We start from the raw sequence: 14,552 nt of genomic DNA, 5'->3' as shown, positions 1-14,552 counted from the left end.
GTACTCTATATGAGTGTTCAGCTTTTTGAGATCTAGGATTGCTCTCCACACACCCCTCCCCGTGGCCTTCGGAACTATGAAGAGAATGGAGTAAAACCCATGGTCCCTCTTGCTCCTCTGACACTGGCTCGATGGCCTGGATGTCCAACAAGTGCTGAGTGCCTTGTTCATGACCTCTTTTTTTACAAGTGTTTTGGAGGCTCGGCAATGGGTGAAAGTCCTCGGAGAAGTGGATAGAAAATCCAGGGTGAGATGGAATCGCATGTTTTTTAGGACCCAAGAATTCAATGGGATTGTCTCCCATCGGTCTGCAAATACGCCCAGTCAGCTGCTGATGGGGGGAGGGGTCTGACAGTCATTTGGATCAACAAAAGGGATGACCTCAAGTGCCATGAAAAGGCCATTTGAATTGGAACTGTGGTTATTTCTATCTTGAAATCTCGATCTATCTGGAGGTCAATCTGATAGTGAGAATTCCTGACCTGATTCCGAGGAACGAAATGGCAGCCTACGGATATAGAGAGAAATCCTCCAAATAAGGATGACCCCGTGTAGGGGGCTGAGTCCACCTTCCATTTGGTTCTAGCATCCACTTGCCAATGTTGTAGCCAGAGCAGACGATGAGAAGTAATACTGGATGCCAGTCCCCTGAAAAAAAAAATCAGGCTGCATGCAGGGAAGAATTGGCTGTTACCAGTTTATTGATGTCCTGATGCATTCTGATTTCCTCTGAGAGAATCCTGGCCTATAACTGGTCAAGCCAGAGAAGGGATGTCCTAGTGAAAAAGGAGGTGGTTGCCGCTACTTTGACCACCCAGGCGTTGGCTTGGTGTGTCCTGTGGAAATTTTGCTCTGCCTTCTTATCCTTTGTCTTAAGGGCCTCTGCTATGTTGCCAGAAATCGCAGAGGGTGAGACCAAGGATGCCAAAGGGTTGTCCAGTTGGAGTGACTCGGTAAGGTGAGGAGCCATATTGAAAAAAACCTTATTGTTACCCCCAGAGTGGGGAAGGATCCTGGCTGCATCCATTGTCTCTGAACCACATCCAACTTGGGGCAAGGGATTGTTGCAGAATAGTGGGTTCGGAAAAAAACCTGCTGTTGGGTCCCTGATTTTCAGGTGAAGCAGCCAGGATATTAGGCTGGGGATCAATTTGGGCAGTGGTCCTAGCCTTATGGAGTAGGGATTTAAACAGTCCTGGACTGAATAGGCCCATTAACAAGGATGGATCAGGAGATAAATCCTCATCTTCTGAGAACCCTTACTCTCCCCGACCTTCCTCCTCTATCACTGATACCCTACTTCATCAGACCCACCAGAGTGGGTTGGAGAAGCAGTCCACTGGTGCTTAAGGGATTCCATTGCGGTCTGGTATTGCAGACTGCAGTGCTTGAGGATCAGATCTTAGAGAAGATGGATGGCTCCTCTCCCTCAGGGTGGAGGCCACCCCTGAGAAATAATCTGAGAAATCAGATTCTTGATCTCATCTGATAATTCTGGGGCCAATCTATCTGCTGAACCAAGCCCCACTATCGTGGGAGTAAATGTGGCCTCAAGAACTCTAGTTCTGTCTCTGACCTGTAAATCTGCAGGACTAGGGATCATGCAATCAAATGGAAATCTTTTGTTTGGATTTCCTCTGCAGATGGGATGTAATCCTGCTCTCTATCGCCCTCTGGTGACCAAGCCCCTATAACTGCAGGCAATTCCTTTGCTAATAACTGCTGAGGGGGGCAACAACCAGGCTCTGGCGGAAGGGAGGGGGAACACCTCTCTTGTTCTGCTTGCTTCTGAGCTCTAGAGAATTGTTTTTCCAATGCCTTTTGCCTTTGTTCTTCTGCTCTTGTAGGCTTTCTGGAATAAAGAGCTTTTGCCTTTATCTTGTTTGCAGCCTCTTTACTCGCAGATTTGGCCTTTCTGGGGCTCTGCTTGGACCATTTAGCATGTTTGGGCTCCATGCTGGCTGCTGCTTGGTCGGCCATGTGCTTACTGCCGAGATCGTGCAAAGAGGAGAGAAAAACTCAGTCCTCCTCCTTCTGGGGAGTTCTTCAACCCTGGGTTCCTACCCTGGGCGGTGACAGTGGAGGTCTCCTGGATAGCCTGCATAACTCTCCATATGGTCAAAATGGCCACCAGCAGCCCCGAAAATTAGCTGTGAGGCTCTAATAGTGCAAATAGCCACCCCCGAGTTACCCGGTCGAGCCTCGGTGCGCAAATGGCGCACTGGGGCCGATAGCAGTTTAAACACCCCTTCCCGGGGTGGGGGATCATTTTGGGGCTCTTCCCTGTTTGCCTGGGCTGTTAGGCTTTTAATTGGTAGTTCAGGGGAGCTGCGAAAAAACAGGGCAGGCAGGCAGTTCTAATTGCTGCCTGTTTACACTATTTTTAAAGCTTTGCAAACCTTTAGGAGAATCCACACTTTAAAATGCTGCTTTCTGCTGAAATTGTTGGAGCCAACCTTTGCCACATCTCTGTAGGGCCAAGACTGAGTCGTGACTGGGGCTAGAGGATTTCTTGGCCCAACAGGAAGAGGCATGGCAAAGATTGATGACTCAGTCTCTGGGAAGAAAGGCAGATTCAACCATATGTGTGGATTCCCCCATAAGCATGCTGGAGAATGTAAAGAGAAACTAAGGACAAAATTCAAAATCAGAAGTATAGAGATCTAGCTTTGGGGGAAGAAAATGAAAAAAAAAAGTTTATAGTTGCAAGTTTATTTCATTTTCTACTATAAAGAAAACTCTTAATTATAGTTAACTTTTCAACATTTTCACTTTGAAAATAATTAGAAGCTACCTAATACTCTTTGTACGAAAGAGCATTGTGTTATTTAAATAGTTTATATATGTATAAACTGATCTCTACAGTATAAATTATTAAGACAAACTCACCCATTATCCATCAAAATAGTTAAACATGGAATTATTTATTGTGATCTAGGTCCTATAACTTTTCCTTTTTTTTGTTTTATCTGGGGAGGAGTAGTATGGAATGAAACTACAATTCAGCAGAATTTTTTTTAATAAATTACGATTATTGTTTTTTCCAAATTGCAGCTATGTGTAACCTGGTTAGTTATTAGGAGAAACTGAGTTTGATAAGAAAAATTTTAAAATCTGTATCTCAGTTGGATACTTAAGCATGACACTATTTTTATTCTAAATACAAACAATATTATTTAATATCAAAATTCAAACAGATAGAATTAATCCTGAGTAGGTTCCCTCTTTGGAGGTAATGGGCGTTGGTTCTTACCTGACACGCCATTTCTCTTGAGCTGTGAGGATTGTCCAGAGAGTGGGTGGAGCTTCAGTCTCTGCTGTTGTAGGCTGAGCTTAATTTCTGAGGAACGCTCCTCCTTCCATCATGTGGCTTGCCATCGCGTTCCCCAGTTTATGTGAAGACGAGAGGAAAACAGGCATTCGTGCTCTCCTCTTACTAGACTTAAAGTGCATTGGCCGAAACAAGACCCCACCAGATGGTGAAATGAAAAGGGAGGGGCTGGACGATCCTCACAGCTCAAGAGAAATGGCGTGTCAGGTAAGAACCAACGCCCATTCTCCTTAGAGCTGTTCGGATCATCCAGAGAGTGGGACATACCAAAGCTGGGGCCTGTCCTATGGGGGGGACACCGTCTGGTCTGTAGACTTCTCGGGTTCCCTGAGTACCCTCTGGAGGACCCTTCTACCAAAAGAAGCCTCCGCTGCGGCATACCTGTCGATTTTGTAATGCCTAATGAAGGGCGACGGGGAGGCCCACGTTGCTGCCCGGCAGATGTCGAGTATTGGGGCCTAGGTAGTCCAGGCGGCTGAAGTTGCCGCACTCCTGGTGGAGTGAGCCGTGATAACCCTGGGCACTTGGAGGGCCTGGGCCTGGTATGCTTTGGAAATGGACGCCCTTATCCAACGGCCTATGGTGGTTGAGGGTACCTTGAGCCCTTGTGACTTTGGTTGAAAGGATATAAACAGGGCCTAGGATTTACGGAAGGTCTGAGTACGTTTAATATAGATCCGGAAGGCATGTCTGACGTCTAAAGTGTGCCATAGTCTCTCCCTTTCATGAGTTGGCCTGGGGCAAAAATTAGGGAGGATAAGTTCTTGAGCCCTGTGGAAGACCGAGTTAATCTTGGGTAAGAAGGAAGGGTCAAGTCGGAGGACCACCCGGTCGGGATGGAAGACGCACAGGTCTTTCCTAACAGACAGAGCAGCGATCTCTGAAATCCTACGGGCTGATGTAGTAGCCACCAGGAACACTACTTTGTAGGATAGGAACTGGAGAGGGACCTCTCTTAGGGGTTCGAAGGGTGGCTTAGTGAGGGAAGTCAGGACTCTGTTGAGGTCCCAGGTCGGATACCAGTGAAGGGACGGTGGCCGTAAGTTTGTGGCCCCTTTCAGGAAGGCTCGGATGCGGGGATGGTGAGAGAGGGAGCTGACCCCCTCGCAGGAAATGACGGTGGATAAGGCTACCACCTGCCGCCTTAGGGTGTTGGGGGACAGTCCCTTGCTGAGGCCCTCTTGGAGAAAGTCGAGAATTTGGGCAATAGATGGGTCAGTTGGGTCAATGAGGAGATTGGCACACCATTTGCGGAAAATTGCCCAGGTGGCGTCATAAATCCTTCTGGTGGAGGGACGTCTAGCTGCTAAGATGGTGTCAATGACTTCGGAGGAGAAATTTTCCCTCTTCAGATGTTCCCGCTCAACCTCCAGATGGCTAGTTGGAGCCATTGGGCGTCCGGGTGAAGAAGGGGGCCTTGAGACAGGGTGATCCTGTCTGCTGGGATCCTCCAGGGAGGGGCTACAGATAGGCTGCGGAGGTCCGCGAATCAAGAGCGACGGGGCCAATAGGGAGCTACAAGAAGCAATTCCGCCCTCTCGTGGAGTACCTTTTGAAGGACTCTGGGCACCAGCGCCAGAGGGGGGAAGGCGTAAAGGAGGCCGGAGGGCCACGGGCATCGAAGGGCGTTGTGGTTCTCCGCCCCTAGGGACGGGAATCTCGAAATGAACCTTGGCAGTTGGGCATTGAGGAGGGAGGCAAACAGGTCTACTACTGGCAGGCCGAATATTGCTGCTGCCTCCCTGAACAGGGCTGGGTGGAGGCGCCACTCCGACTGGTCTATGGTGGCCCTGCTCAACCAGTCTGCTCGGGTGTTGTCGATACCCGAAATGTGGTCTGCCCTGAGTGAAAGGAGGTAAGACTCCGCCCACCGACAGAGGCGCTCGGTCTCCCTCATTAGGCTTGATGACTGAGTGCCCCCCTGCCTGTTGACATGAGCTTTGGCTGTTATGTTGTCGGTGAGAATGAGTACGTGGCAACCTTGTACCTGAGGGAGGAAACTGCGGAGGGCCAGGTGGATGGCGCGAAGCTCTAACCAGTTTATATTGCACAGCCTTTCTGTCGCTGACCATCTGCCCTGAGCTGTAAGGGCCTGTAGGTGGGCGCCCCATCCGGACAGACTGGCGTCTGTGGTGACGGTGAGTCTTGGGGGCTCCTTGAGGAGGCAGCCCTTGTTGATCGACGCCTTGCTCCACCAAAGGAGGGAGGTGAGAACCCTTGGCGGGACCTTGACCTTGCGCCTTGAGTTGCTTGATCCGGCTCTTTGGTACGGGAGCAGGAACCACTGGAGGGATCTGGAGTGGAAACGGGCCCAGGGAATAACGGAAATACAAGAGATCATTTTACCTAGCAACTTGGTTAGTTCGAGGAGGGAGACCCTCTTAAGTCGTCTGATGAGTTTGACTGATTGTTGGATGCTGAGTATTCTCTCCGGGGATATGAACACCCTCCCTTTGACCGTATCTATTATAGTCCCCAGATGGGATAGCCTGGTGGAAGGGGCCAATTGGCTTTTCTTCCAATTGATAAGGAACCCGTGTTCCTGGAGGGCGGTTAGGGTAATTTGGGTATCCCTGGCGGCTTGTTCCCTGGAAGAGGATAGGATGAGGATATCATCCAGGTAGCAGTGGAGTCGCACCGGGATGGTTCTGAGGTGGGCAGCCAGAGCGGCCAGGACCTTGGTAAAGTCAGATGGCTTATCTGGAGCGCCGGAAGGGCCTGCTGCCAGAGCCACGAAAGGGCCTCTTGAAGTTACCACCTCTCCTGTGCCTATCAAAGGGGTCGGACCTGTCCTGGGGCTGTTCCGAGCCTTTGGTACCTGGGAGGAAAGGGGGGTTGGGGATAGGGACGAAAGGGAGCCCTCCGAAAGGGCTGCAGGGATCTAGGTTCTGACTTACGGGTGAGGGATGGGAGGAATTTCTTTTTGTTTCTTCCTTCGACTAGGAGAGGATCCAGGGAAGGTCCGAACAGTTTATTTCCAACGAGGGGGGCAGAGGCTATTTTCACCTTATTCTTGAGATCTGCCTGCCAGTGCCTTAGCCAGAGCAGGCGGCGGGCCGAGACGTGAGAGGAAATGGCGCAGGAGGAGAATTTTACCGAGTGAAAGGTGGCGTCTGCTGAGAACTCCGCCACGGCCGTAATCTTGGCTATATCCTGATGGGCGCGGATATTGGAAGTCGGGACATGTTGCTTAAGCTGGCGAAGCCAGCGAATGGACGACCTGATGAAGAAGGAAGCGGCCGTGGCCGCCCTGATCGCCCATGCGTCCGACTGGTGAGCTCGCCGTAAGGCCAGTTCCGACCGTTTCTCCTCCGGCCTCAGGGCCTCTAAGGGGTTGCTGAGGGCGGAGGAAGAGGCCAGGCCCACAACGGGCTCATCAACCTCCGGGGTGCTCAGAAGGTTGGAGAGCTCTGGGTCAAGGTTGAAGAACCTTTTATTGTGGGCCGAGGGGGCAGCTGAGGAGGCCAGTTGCTTGGACACCAAATCCAAGAAAATGGGGGGTTGGGATGACCTCGGCCTCCACCACCGGCTGTTTAAACATGGAGTCCTCTGGTCCTTCCGGAACTAGAGGAGTGGGATCAGAGGGGTTCTGAGTAGTTAGACCCGAGATATTCCTGGCTTTGAAGAGGAGGGATTTGAATAGCTGGGGCTTGAAGAGCCCTACAAAGGAGGGTTGGTCGGGGGTGAGCCTTCGTCCTCGGACATCTCTGCCTCTGATGGTTCTGAGTCAGGAAGGGGTTCGTTGTATTGTAAGGACCCCAAATCAAATTGTTCCTCCTCCTCCTCCCTGCACAAATCTAGGTCCCCTTCCACCTCCTCCTCGTCCTCCCTGATTGAGGAAACCCCCCCTTGAAGAGGTACCTGATCCTGAGACGGTTCCTGAATGAGTGGGAATGATCTTACGGATTCGGTGGCCAGCGGAGGCAACCCTGGCCTAGCCATCTGCTGGAGTCCTTCCGCAATTCCTTGGCGGATAGCCAGCTCCATCCAGGCTCTCAGCTGCTCCGGAACCGCCTGAATGAGAGGCTCCTCCTGGTGCAGGCCGGCGGCTGTGGGTGTGAAGGTAGCCTCTGGTGTTCGCCTGGCTGGTGTTCCAGGGGCCTGGTGCCCTTGAGAGGGCGAGCTGTGCCTGGATAGGGAGGAAAAAGCTACAGGAGGGGGGGGTAGAGTAGAGGTAGAAGGAGTGACTGGTGCTGGAGGCACTGAGCCTGCCTGTCTGGTGCGTTTGTCTATTTCTTTTTCTAGCGCCTTGTGTCGTCTTAGAGCGTCCCTTTGGGAGGCTTTGGTGGGCTCCTTAGCCTGACTGCGCAGATGGTGGGTTTTAGCTTTGGCCTTTAAAGAAGGGCCTCTTGAAGAATTGCCTTCTGCCATTTTAGATAATTGAGGAAGATAAAGGATCAAATATGAGGCGGTTGGCGCGCCTAGGGGTCGACCTACAACGAAGGCCGGGAGCCCTGGGAAATTCTTTTACGCCCCCCCGTTTAATATTCGTTTATAATTAATCTGTTTGTCTTATTTGTTGTTATTTCCTTGTATTTCCTTATTATTATTATTATTATTATTATTATTATTATTATTATTATTATTATTATTGCAAACTTATGCAATTAAGCCTTCTCATGTCTCTGAATTTTTCTCTGATTTAGAAATTTTTAAGATCTCTCTCTCTCTCTCTCTCTTTTTTTTTTTTTTTTGAATTAGAAGGGCTGATCAAGATGATCAGAGGACGACAGAGGCCTTAAGGGCAAAGCCGGGCCTGTACCAAACTGCCTTCCCAGGCGGAACCGGGCGGGAGTGGTGATAAGAAAACCGCAGCCGCTACGGCTGGCTGCGGGGGAAGCCAACAAACGGAGGTAAGAACACAAGCCTCCAACAGAAAACAACTCAAATTTGTCTTCTCAGCAGGCCTGCCGGTCCTGCTGCTTTAAATAGGCACGCTGCAGCGATCGGAAAGATAAGTAGGAACACAAGCCTCGGAAAAACAAAATGGCGCCCGGCCACGAAGCGGCGCTCAAAATGGCGGCTGCCACTACTTTAGCTTGCAGAGGCCCTTCTGCAGCGACCAGGAGACTCCCCAGGGGCAATCCAAGGTCCCCAGGGGAAGGACAAACAGAAAGGAACTAGCAAACGTTCAAACGATATAAAAAAAACAGAGTTCGGTGGGGGGGGGAACCGGAGCGAAACGGAACGTTTTAAAGTGTTTTAAAGCGAACAGAACTAAAGCGGCAGAAAGGCAATAAGGAAGGGTGGGGGGGGCAGTTTGTAAATTTGCTAGCCTTCCCCCTGGCACCCCGTGGGGAGGACCTCCCAGGGAACTCTAGAAATTAAATAGGACCAACTGCACAGGGCTAAGAGAAGAAAACAATCAAATGAAATAAATACAACCTGGTGAAGAAGAAATACGAATCAAATAGGGCTTTCCTGAAACGGCCAAGAGCACATTCAAAAACTGCCTACTCTGCACAAGGGCTGAGCATAAACTGGAGAACGCGATGGCAAGCCACGTGATGGAAGGAGGAGCGTTCCTCAGAAATTAAGCTCAGCCTACAACAGCAGAGACTGAAGCTCCACCCACTCTCTGGACGATCCGAACAGCTCTAAGGAGAATTGGAGATACACAGACCTGTTAGGCCAAATGCTGATTTCAAAAATATTGTAGTTCTGAAAAGATCCAAAAGTTTTCAACAAGCTGCCATTTTAATTTAACACTTGGCAAAAAAATGTTAAATATAGAAGAAATTAAATATATTAAATCAATGTTATAAAAAATAAATGAAATCAAAGTAAATTTGGGTATGTTTTGGCCCATGTTTTTGGAAAGTGGCCTTTAGCAAGTGACAGAGTCAATCCTTAATCTGAAAAGAATTGTGAATTGCTAATCTAAAAGCTAATTACTTTATTAATATTCCATTCTTTTTCCATTGTGATTTTTCCTAAAGTTGATATAATAAAACATTTTAAAAGATTTAAGACCAAAATATTTATGAATATGCTACTCTTTAGCTGTTGAAACAATACTGAACAACCTATTGCTTTCTTAGATATGGACAATGGGATGAAAAAGAGATGCTCTTCTAGTATCTCAGGTTTCCTGTATTAGGAAATTTGACTATCTTCCCACTGCTAATGTTCTATCTCTACTTAAGATTCAATTGTATACTGAAAAGAATCCATTGACAGATACCTTAACTCAGGGGTGTCAAACTCAAGGTCTATGGGCCAGATGCAGCCCACAGGGTTCTTAGATCTGGCCCATGGGGGTGACCTGGAAACAGAAGAGAACCGGCCCACAGTGCCTCTGCTAGCAAAAACAGAGCTTGGGAGGGCCATACACACCCCTCCCAGGCTCCGTTTTCAGCCCCAACAGCTTCCTGCAGCTCTCTGCCAGTGAAAATGAAGCGGGGGGGGGGTTGTCCTTAACTCCATTTTCACTGGCAGAGGGCTGCAGGAGGGTATTGTGGCAAAAAAAGGTGGAGCTCAGGAGCCAATTTTCACTAGCAGAGTTCTCGGGCCACCACAGGAGCTCCCAACACAGGTGATGTCAAACTAGCCACACCTACCCCAGCCCCTGAGGTCAAGCACAACCCTGATGTGGCCCTCAATGAAATTGAGTTTGACACCACTGCCTTAATTGTTATGGCTAACTATTGATAAATTTATTTCTTGATGTAAACATCCCTAACACCTATGAAAATCATGTTTTCCTTAGCAGAACTGGTCTGCTGACTGTATTATGAGATGATTCCAATTAATGTCAGCAATATAATATCAAAGTTTACACTGGTTAACCAAGAAAGTAGCCAATCATATGACTCAGGAGCTTGGCAGTATCTGGCACCCCAAATTCTTAAATGACTCATAGAATGCCTTCATTTGACAAGCTGCACGGATTCAGTCTTTAATTAAATCTAAAATGATTACAGGGAAAAGTAGTTAAAGAAATATTTTTTTTAAATCTTAAAATCTCTCTACGTTTAAGACTGCAGTACTGGAGAACTTTTACACAAAATTGAAGTACAGAAATATTTTGGAATCAAATTCAAATTTTTACATTGCATTTTTCTCAGATGTTACAAATCAAGTAGTGTGTGAACTCTTAATCTAGCTATCATTCTATGTGAGCTATGATTTATGTTTAAGGTACTATGCCAATCCATCATGTACTTTCAATAAACCATTATTTATCAAACCATTGCTGAAAATAAGAGTGTGGCTTGTTCAAAGATACCCAGTGAAGCTAAAAGTGGCCATCCTAGTTTAAATATTTTCACATTATATCTGACCAAGTATCTTATGGGCATGTCATACCAAATGATTAGCATGCCTATTATATTATTATGGTTTGTTGCATAGTCAGACTGGATTTGATATTGCATTGTATTATATTATGCAGCTTGGTGACCTAATGATGAAGACTCTCACCTCCCATTCGGGATGTTGAGTGTTCAATCCTAGGTAGAAGCAGATGTTTCTCTTCTAAGGTGCAAAAAAAAAAAAAAAATCTGCTGCAAACTCCATGTGGCATCAGGAAGGGTATCCAGTCAATAAATGCACAGCTCCATCCAGTTGCCCCGACTCTACTCCAAATTAAGGGATTACGGGGTTGTAAAAAAGGATATTATAAGAGCAGTGGTTAGAATGCAGTATCACAGGCTAATTCTGCTGACTGCCAGCAGTTTGAGTCTCATAGGTTCAAGGTTGACTCAGCCTTCCCTCCTTCTGAGGGTGGTAAAATGAGGACCCAGTTTGTTGGGGGCAATATGCTGATTCTCTAAGCTGCGTTGTAAATTATATATGATTTCTGAAGGATCTTTTTATTTTCTATGATGAACATCTAATTATTTGTCTTGTATGTGAAGAATTTTAAAGCAAAAAGCAGGCAGCTTCTTTGTAACTGTTCCTGCTTTGAAATGTAATTTGTTTTATCTCTGTAGTTACGCTCTGTATAATCTTGTGTTTCCAATTGTTCTTGACCATTAAAATACTGTAAAATATATTTGATTACATAATAATGTAATGTATTAATGTTTTGTCAAATATCACTTTAAAAATGCTAAGTTTTCCCTCATACAATCCAGAATTAAAATGTTCGTATCTCTAATTATTTTAGTATGTTGAGAAATAACCCCCAAACGTCAATGCTTCCAACAGAAGCAGAAGCTGGGAGGGGAAAAAGGGGGTATTGAATTATTTGGAAATAAATTAGTGGAATGATATGTATCTTTTAATTCATCCAGTACTATCTTTCCTGCCTGTGATCCTCAGTACTCAGGGAACTATTTGACATGTTTACTTTGACATGGTTACTTGAGTATTACAGATTTATAAAGTATTTTCTGAAAATTAATAAAGCAATTACACAACTGTTTAACAGTGAAAACTCTGATTAACAGCTTCATAAAATGTAAGGTTAACTGCCCTTCAATTCAAATGCCAAATTAAACAAAGGAAATTATTGTCTACTTTATTATGTAACAGTATAATAGTAAAATGGAAGTTTGTTTGCTGCAGCATGATCTGTCCGAATAGAATGGTAATAAATGATTTTTCACCTCAGTCAATTGTTCTAACACTACACCTATTTTCAGAAATATTTTTCTACAGGCCATTTTTCACACCGATCTAACTGGAATAATCCCAAGAGCAAAGCATTGATTTCCATCTCAATACAAAGTTTAAGGATTTTGGATCAAAAAAACAGCAGAATAGAATGAATTTTAACTTCTCTATTATTACAGTTTTTGTAAAATGTAAGTTAACAGTACATCTTTATATGTATGTACAAAAATGCTGCAATCTGTTTAATACTTCAAATTCAGCCTGCCCTAATAAGTACAATCCATATGGCAGGTGAAAAATGCAATATAAAATAGATGATGCAATCTATTATAGAGGCAAGATATGGAAATGGTGCAACTATCTCCAGTTTGATAATTAAAGTACAGAATCAGAAACACAGGAACTTATTGATCAAAAATAATCCTACAAACTTGCAGCTCATCACAATAATTGGATTCTGCTCTGTGTCAAGAAAATGTCTAGGGCAAATAATGCAGAATAGTACCCCCATATATAACAATTACTGGAAGAAGTTACATCAAATTGGTGTATTCTACTCTGGCCAAGATCTGATGTATAATAAATCAAATTTTATTAAAGATTTTTTTAAAATAAGAAAGAACAAATTAATATAAAGTAAGAAATAGAAAATAAATCAAAGAAAGCTAACTGCAGAAAGATAAAAGATAAATAGAAAAGAAAAAATATAGTTTCCAATTTTCTTTATGGCAGTTATAAGGCCAATTGTAAATTTACCTCTTACTCTATGGTTACAACATACCTTTCTATAATCTATTCCGTCTATTCATCAAAACATTTAATCATAAATTCATTTTTTACGTTTCACGTTTCCAGTTAGCTGTAAAGGTAAATATTGCCTTTTCTCTTATTATAGAAGTTAATTTAGTTATCTCAGCAAGTTACATCATGTTCACCTATTCTTCACTTGCAGATAAGGCAAAATATTTCCCTCTTTGTGCATCAAGGTAATATTTTCTATATTTTTCTATATTTGCCATACAGGCATGCAAAATCATACTTCATAAAATGGAAATTGTAACTTTAAATTCAGTTACATATAAAGGACTACGTGATCACAAAAATAAGTGCCAATAAAAAATATGCATCTATTTAAAATGAAAGTCCTACTCATTTTCTTTAATTCACTGCAATATAATTACTATTACAATATGCTGGTTGGTGAAGCATAAAGTTAAAAGCCCAACAGTTTCATTATCCAATTGCTTTAGAAATTTGATAATAGAGTCCTTAACTACTAAATCTCATATATGACAGGGTCTATTTGTACACAGTATGCCCCCACTGGTTCCTCTCCTCATCTCCGGATAGTTTATTGCAAAAGCTCCTTCAGCGTCCAATGCTTTTTAACTACTGCTCCTTTGCTCTATTCCGGTCTCTCTTCCATACAGAAACGCAAATGCCGCAGCGAGGATTACAGCAAAGCTGCACAAGTTTTACCCATGAACAAATGAAAATGATTGGTGTCTCTTGGTCCAACACCAGAACGTTTTCAAATCGTAAGCTTAGACATGATTGTTTCGCGTGTTTTGGCACAGTCACAAGACAATCTTTACGGTTAAAATACCTATCTCAACCATAACATTTGTTGGCTTTTCCACCATACAACCTGGCACCCTCAAAAACTCCGTATGATCTTTCCCACATGCCACCTCTCCCTCCCTGCCCTCCTTCCATTTGCACTACCAATAATTTTTCCTCATTTGCATTTTAAAGTCTTATTTTATCTCGGTTTCCCCCATCTTCTCAAGGAGCAGACGCAGCTCCTTAACCCGCTTCCCTATTCCTCAGTTTAACTGCGGTCGCTTGGTCGTCCACCGCCGCATGGAGCAGCACCGGAGACCGTTTCAGACGTCTCTAATTCTTACCAGGGGTCGAACTCGTGTATGATGCTCTCGAAACGGATGACGGCGAAGAGCCTGGAACTGAAACCAGCCAGCCAAGCCAGGAAAAGAATCGTGAAGGAAAGCAGCGACTGCCAGCCTGCCGGTTGCGAAAGGCCCCCCGACAGGCCGCCGCCTCCCGCGGGGGCACCAGGACCGGTAGCCGCCAATGAACCACCTCGACTGTTTGCCAGCGCTTGGGAATTTGAAGATGACGAGATAGCGGCAGTGGACTTGTGCTTCTGATCAGGGGCTGAGTGTTCCGCCATGTTGGTCCCCGGGCTCCTCGCTTTTTCTCCGCCTAACGCGCAGCAAAGGAGGAGCAGAATCCGCCTCGTTCCCTCAGCACACTTCGCAAAAAAAGACGGAGGAAGCGGATGAAATCACTGTCTTCTTCCGCGCTCTTTTCACTGGAGGGGGAAGCACTTCCCTGCCGCCACCTCTTGTTGAGGGACCCAGGAACTATCGCCGGTTGCGGCAGCCGCCGCCAACATCCCAATGTGGCGCCAGAGAACGGGCACGAGACTGAAGCAGCGCGAGAGAGGGGGGGAATAAGGCGTGGATATGAGAATAAGAGGAGAGCCAGACAAAAGTTGCTTCCGCGTAAAAATGAATTGGCTCAAGATTGCGTTGGAGTAGGTCAAAGAAAACGAAATGGGAGGAGAAATAAAGCGCGGGACCGTAGACAGTCATTGGGCGGCGCCTGAGAAAAGAAGGCGGGGAAGAAGCTAAAACGGTTA

The 14,552-nt window shown here is 45.8% G+C and overlaps 1 protein-coding gene across 2 annotated transcripts in view; it reads right to left on the bottom strand.

Moving 5' to 3' along the window:
- The window catches only part of STT3B (STT3 oligosaccharyltransferase complex catalytic subunit B), a 93,254-nt gene extending 78,937 nt beyond the window's left edge, over nucleotides 1-14,317 (bottom strand). For both annotated transcript variants that reach the window (XM_026681340.2, XM_026681341.2), the window contains exon 1: nucleotides 13,798-14,317. In XM_026681340.2, the coding sequence (XP_026537125.1) occupies nucleotides 13,798-14,081 (284 nt within the window). In that variant the 5' untranslated portion in view covers nucleotides 14,082-14,317. The remainder of the gene's footprint in view (nucleotides 1-13,797) is intronic.
- Nucleotides 14,318-14,552: the final 235 nt, after the last annotated feature.

This window comes from Notechis scutatus, chromosome Z (assembly GCF_049901735.1).
Source record: "Notechis scutatus isolate UNSWTSFEM ecotype Mainland chromosome Z, rNotScu1.2, whole genome shotgun sequence".
Classification (NCBI taxonomy): domain Eukaryota; kingdom Metazoa; phylum Chordata; class Lepidosauria; order Squamata; family Elapidae; genus Notechis; species Notechis scutatus.
The sequence above is the reverse complement of the archived record's forward strand: the minus strand, read 5'-3'. Positions and strand labels throughout refer to the sequence as shown.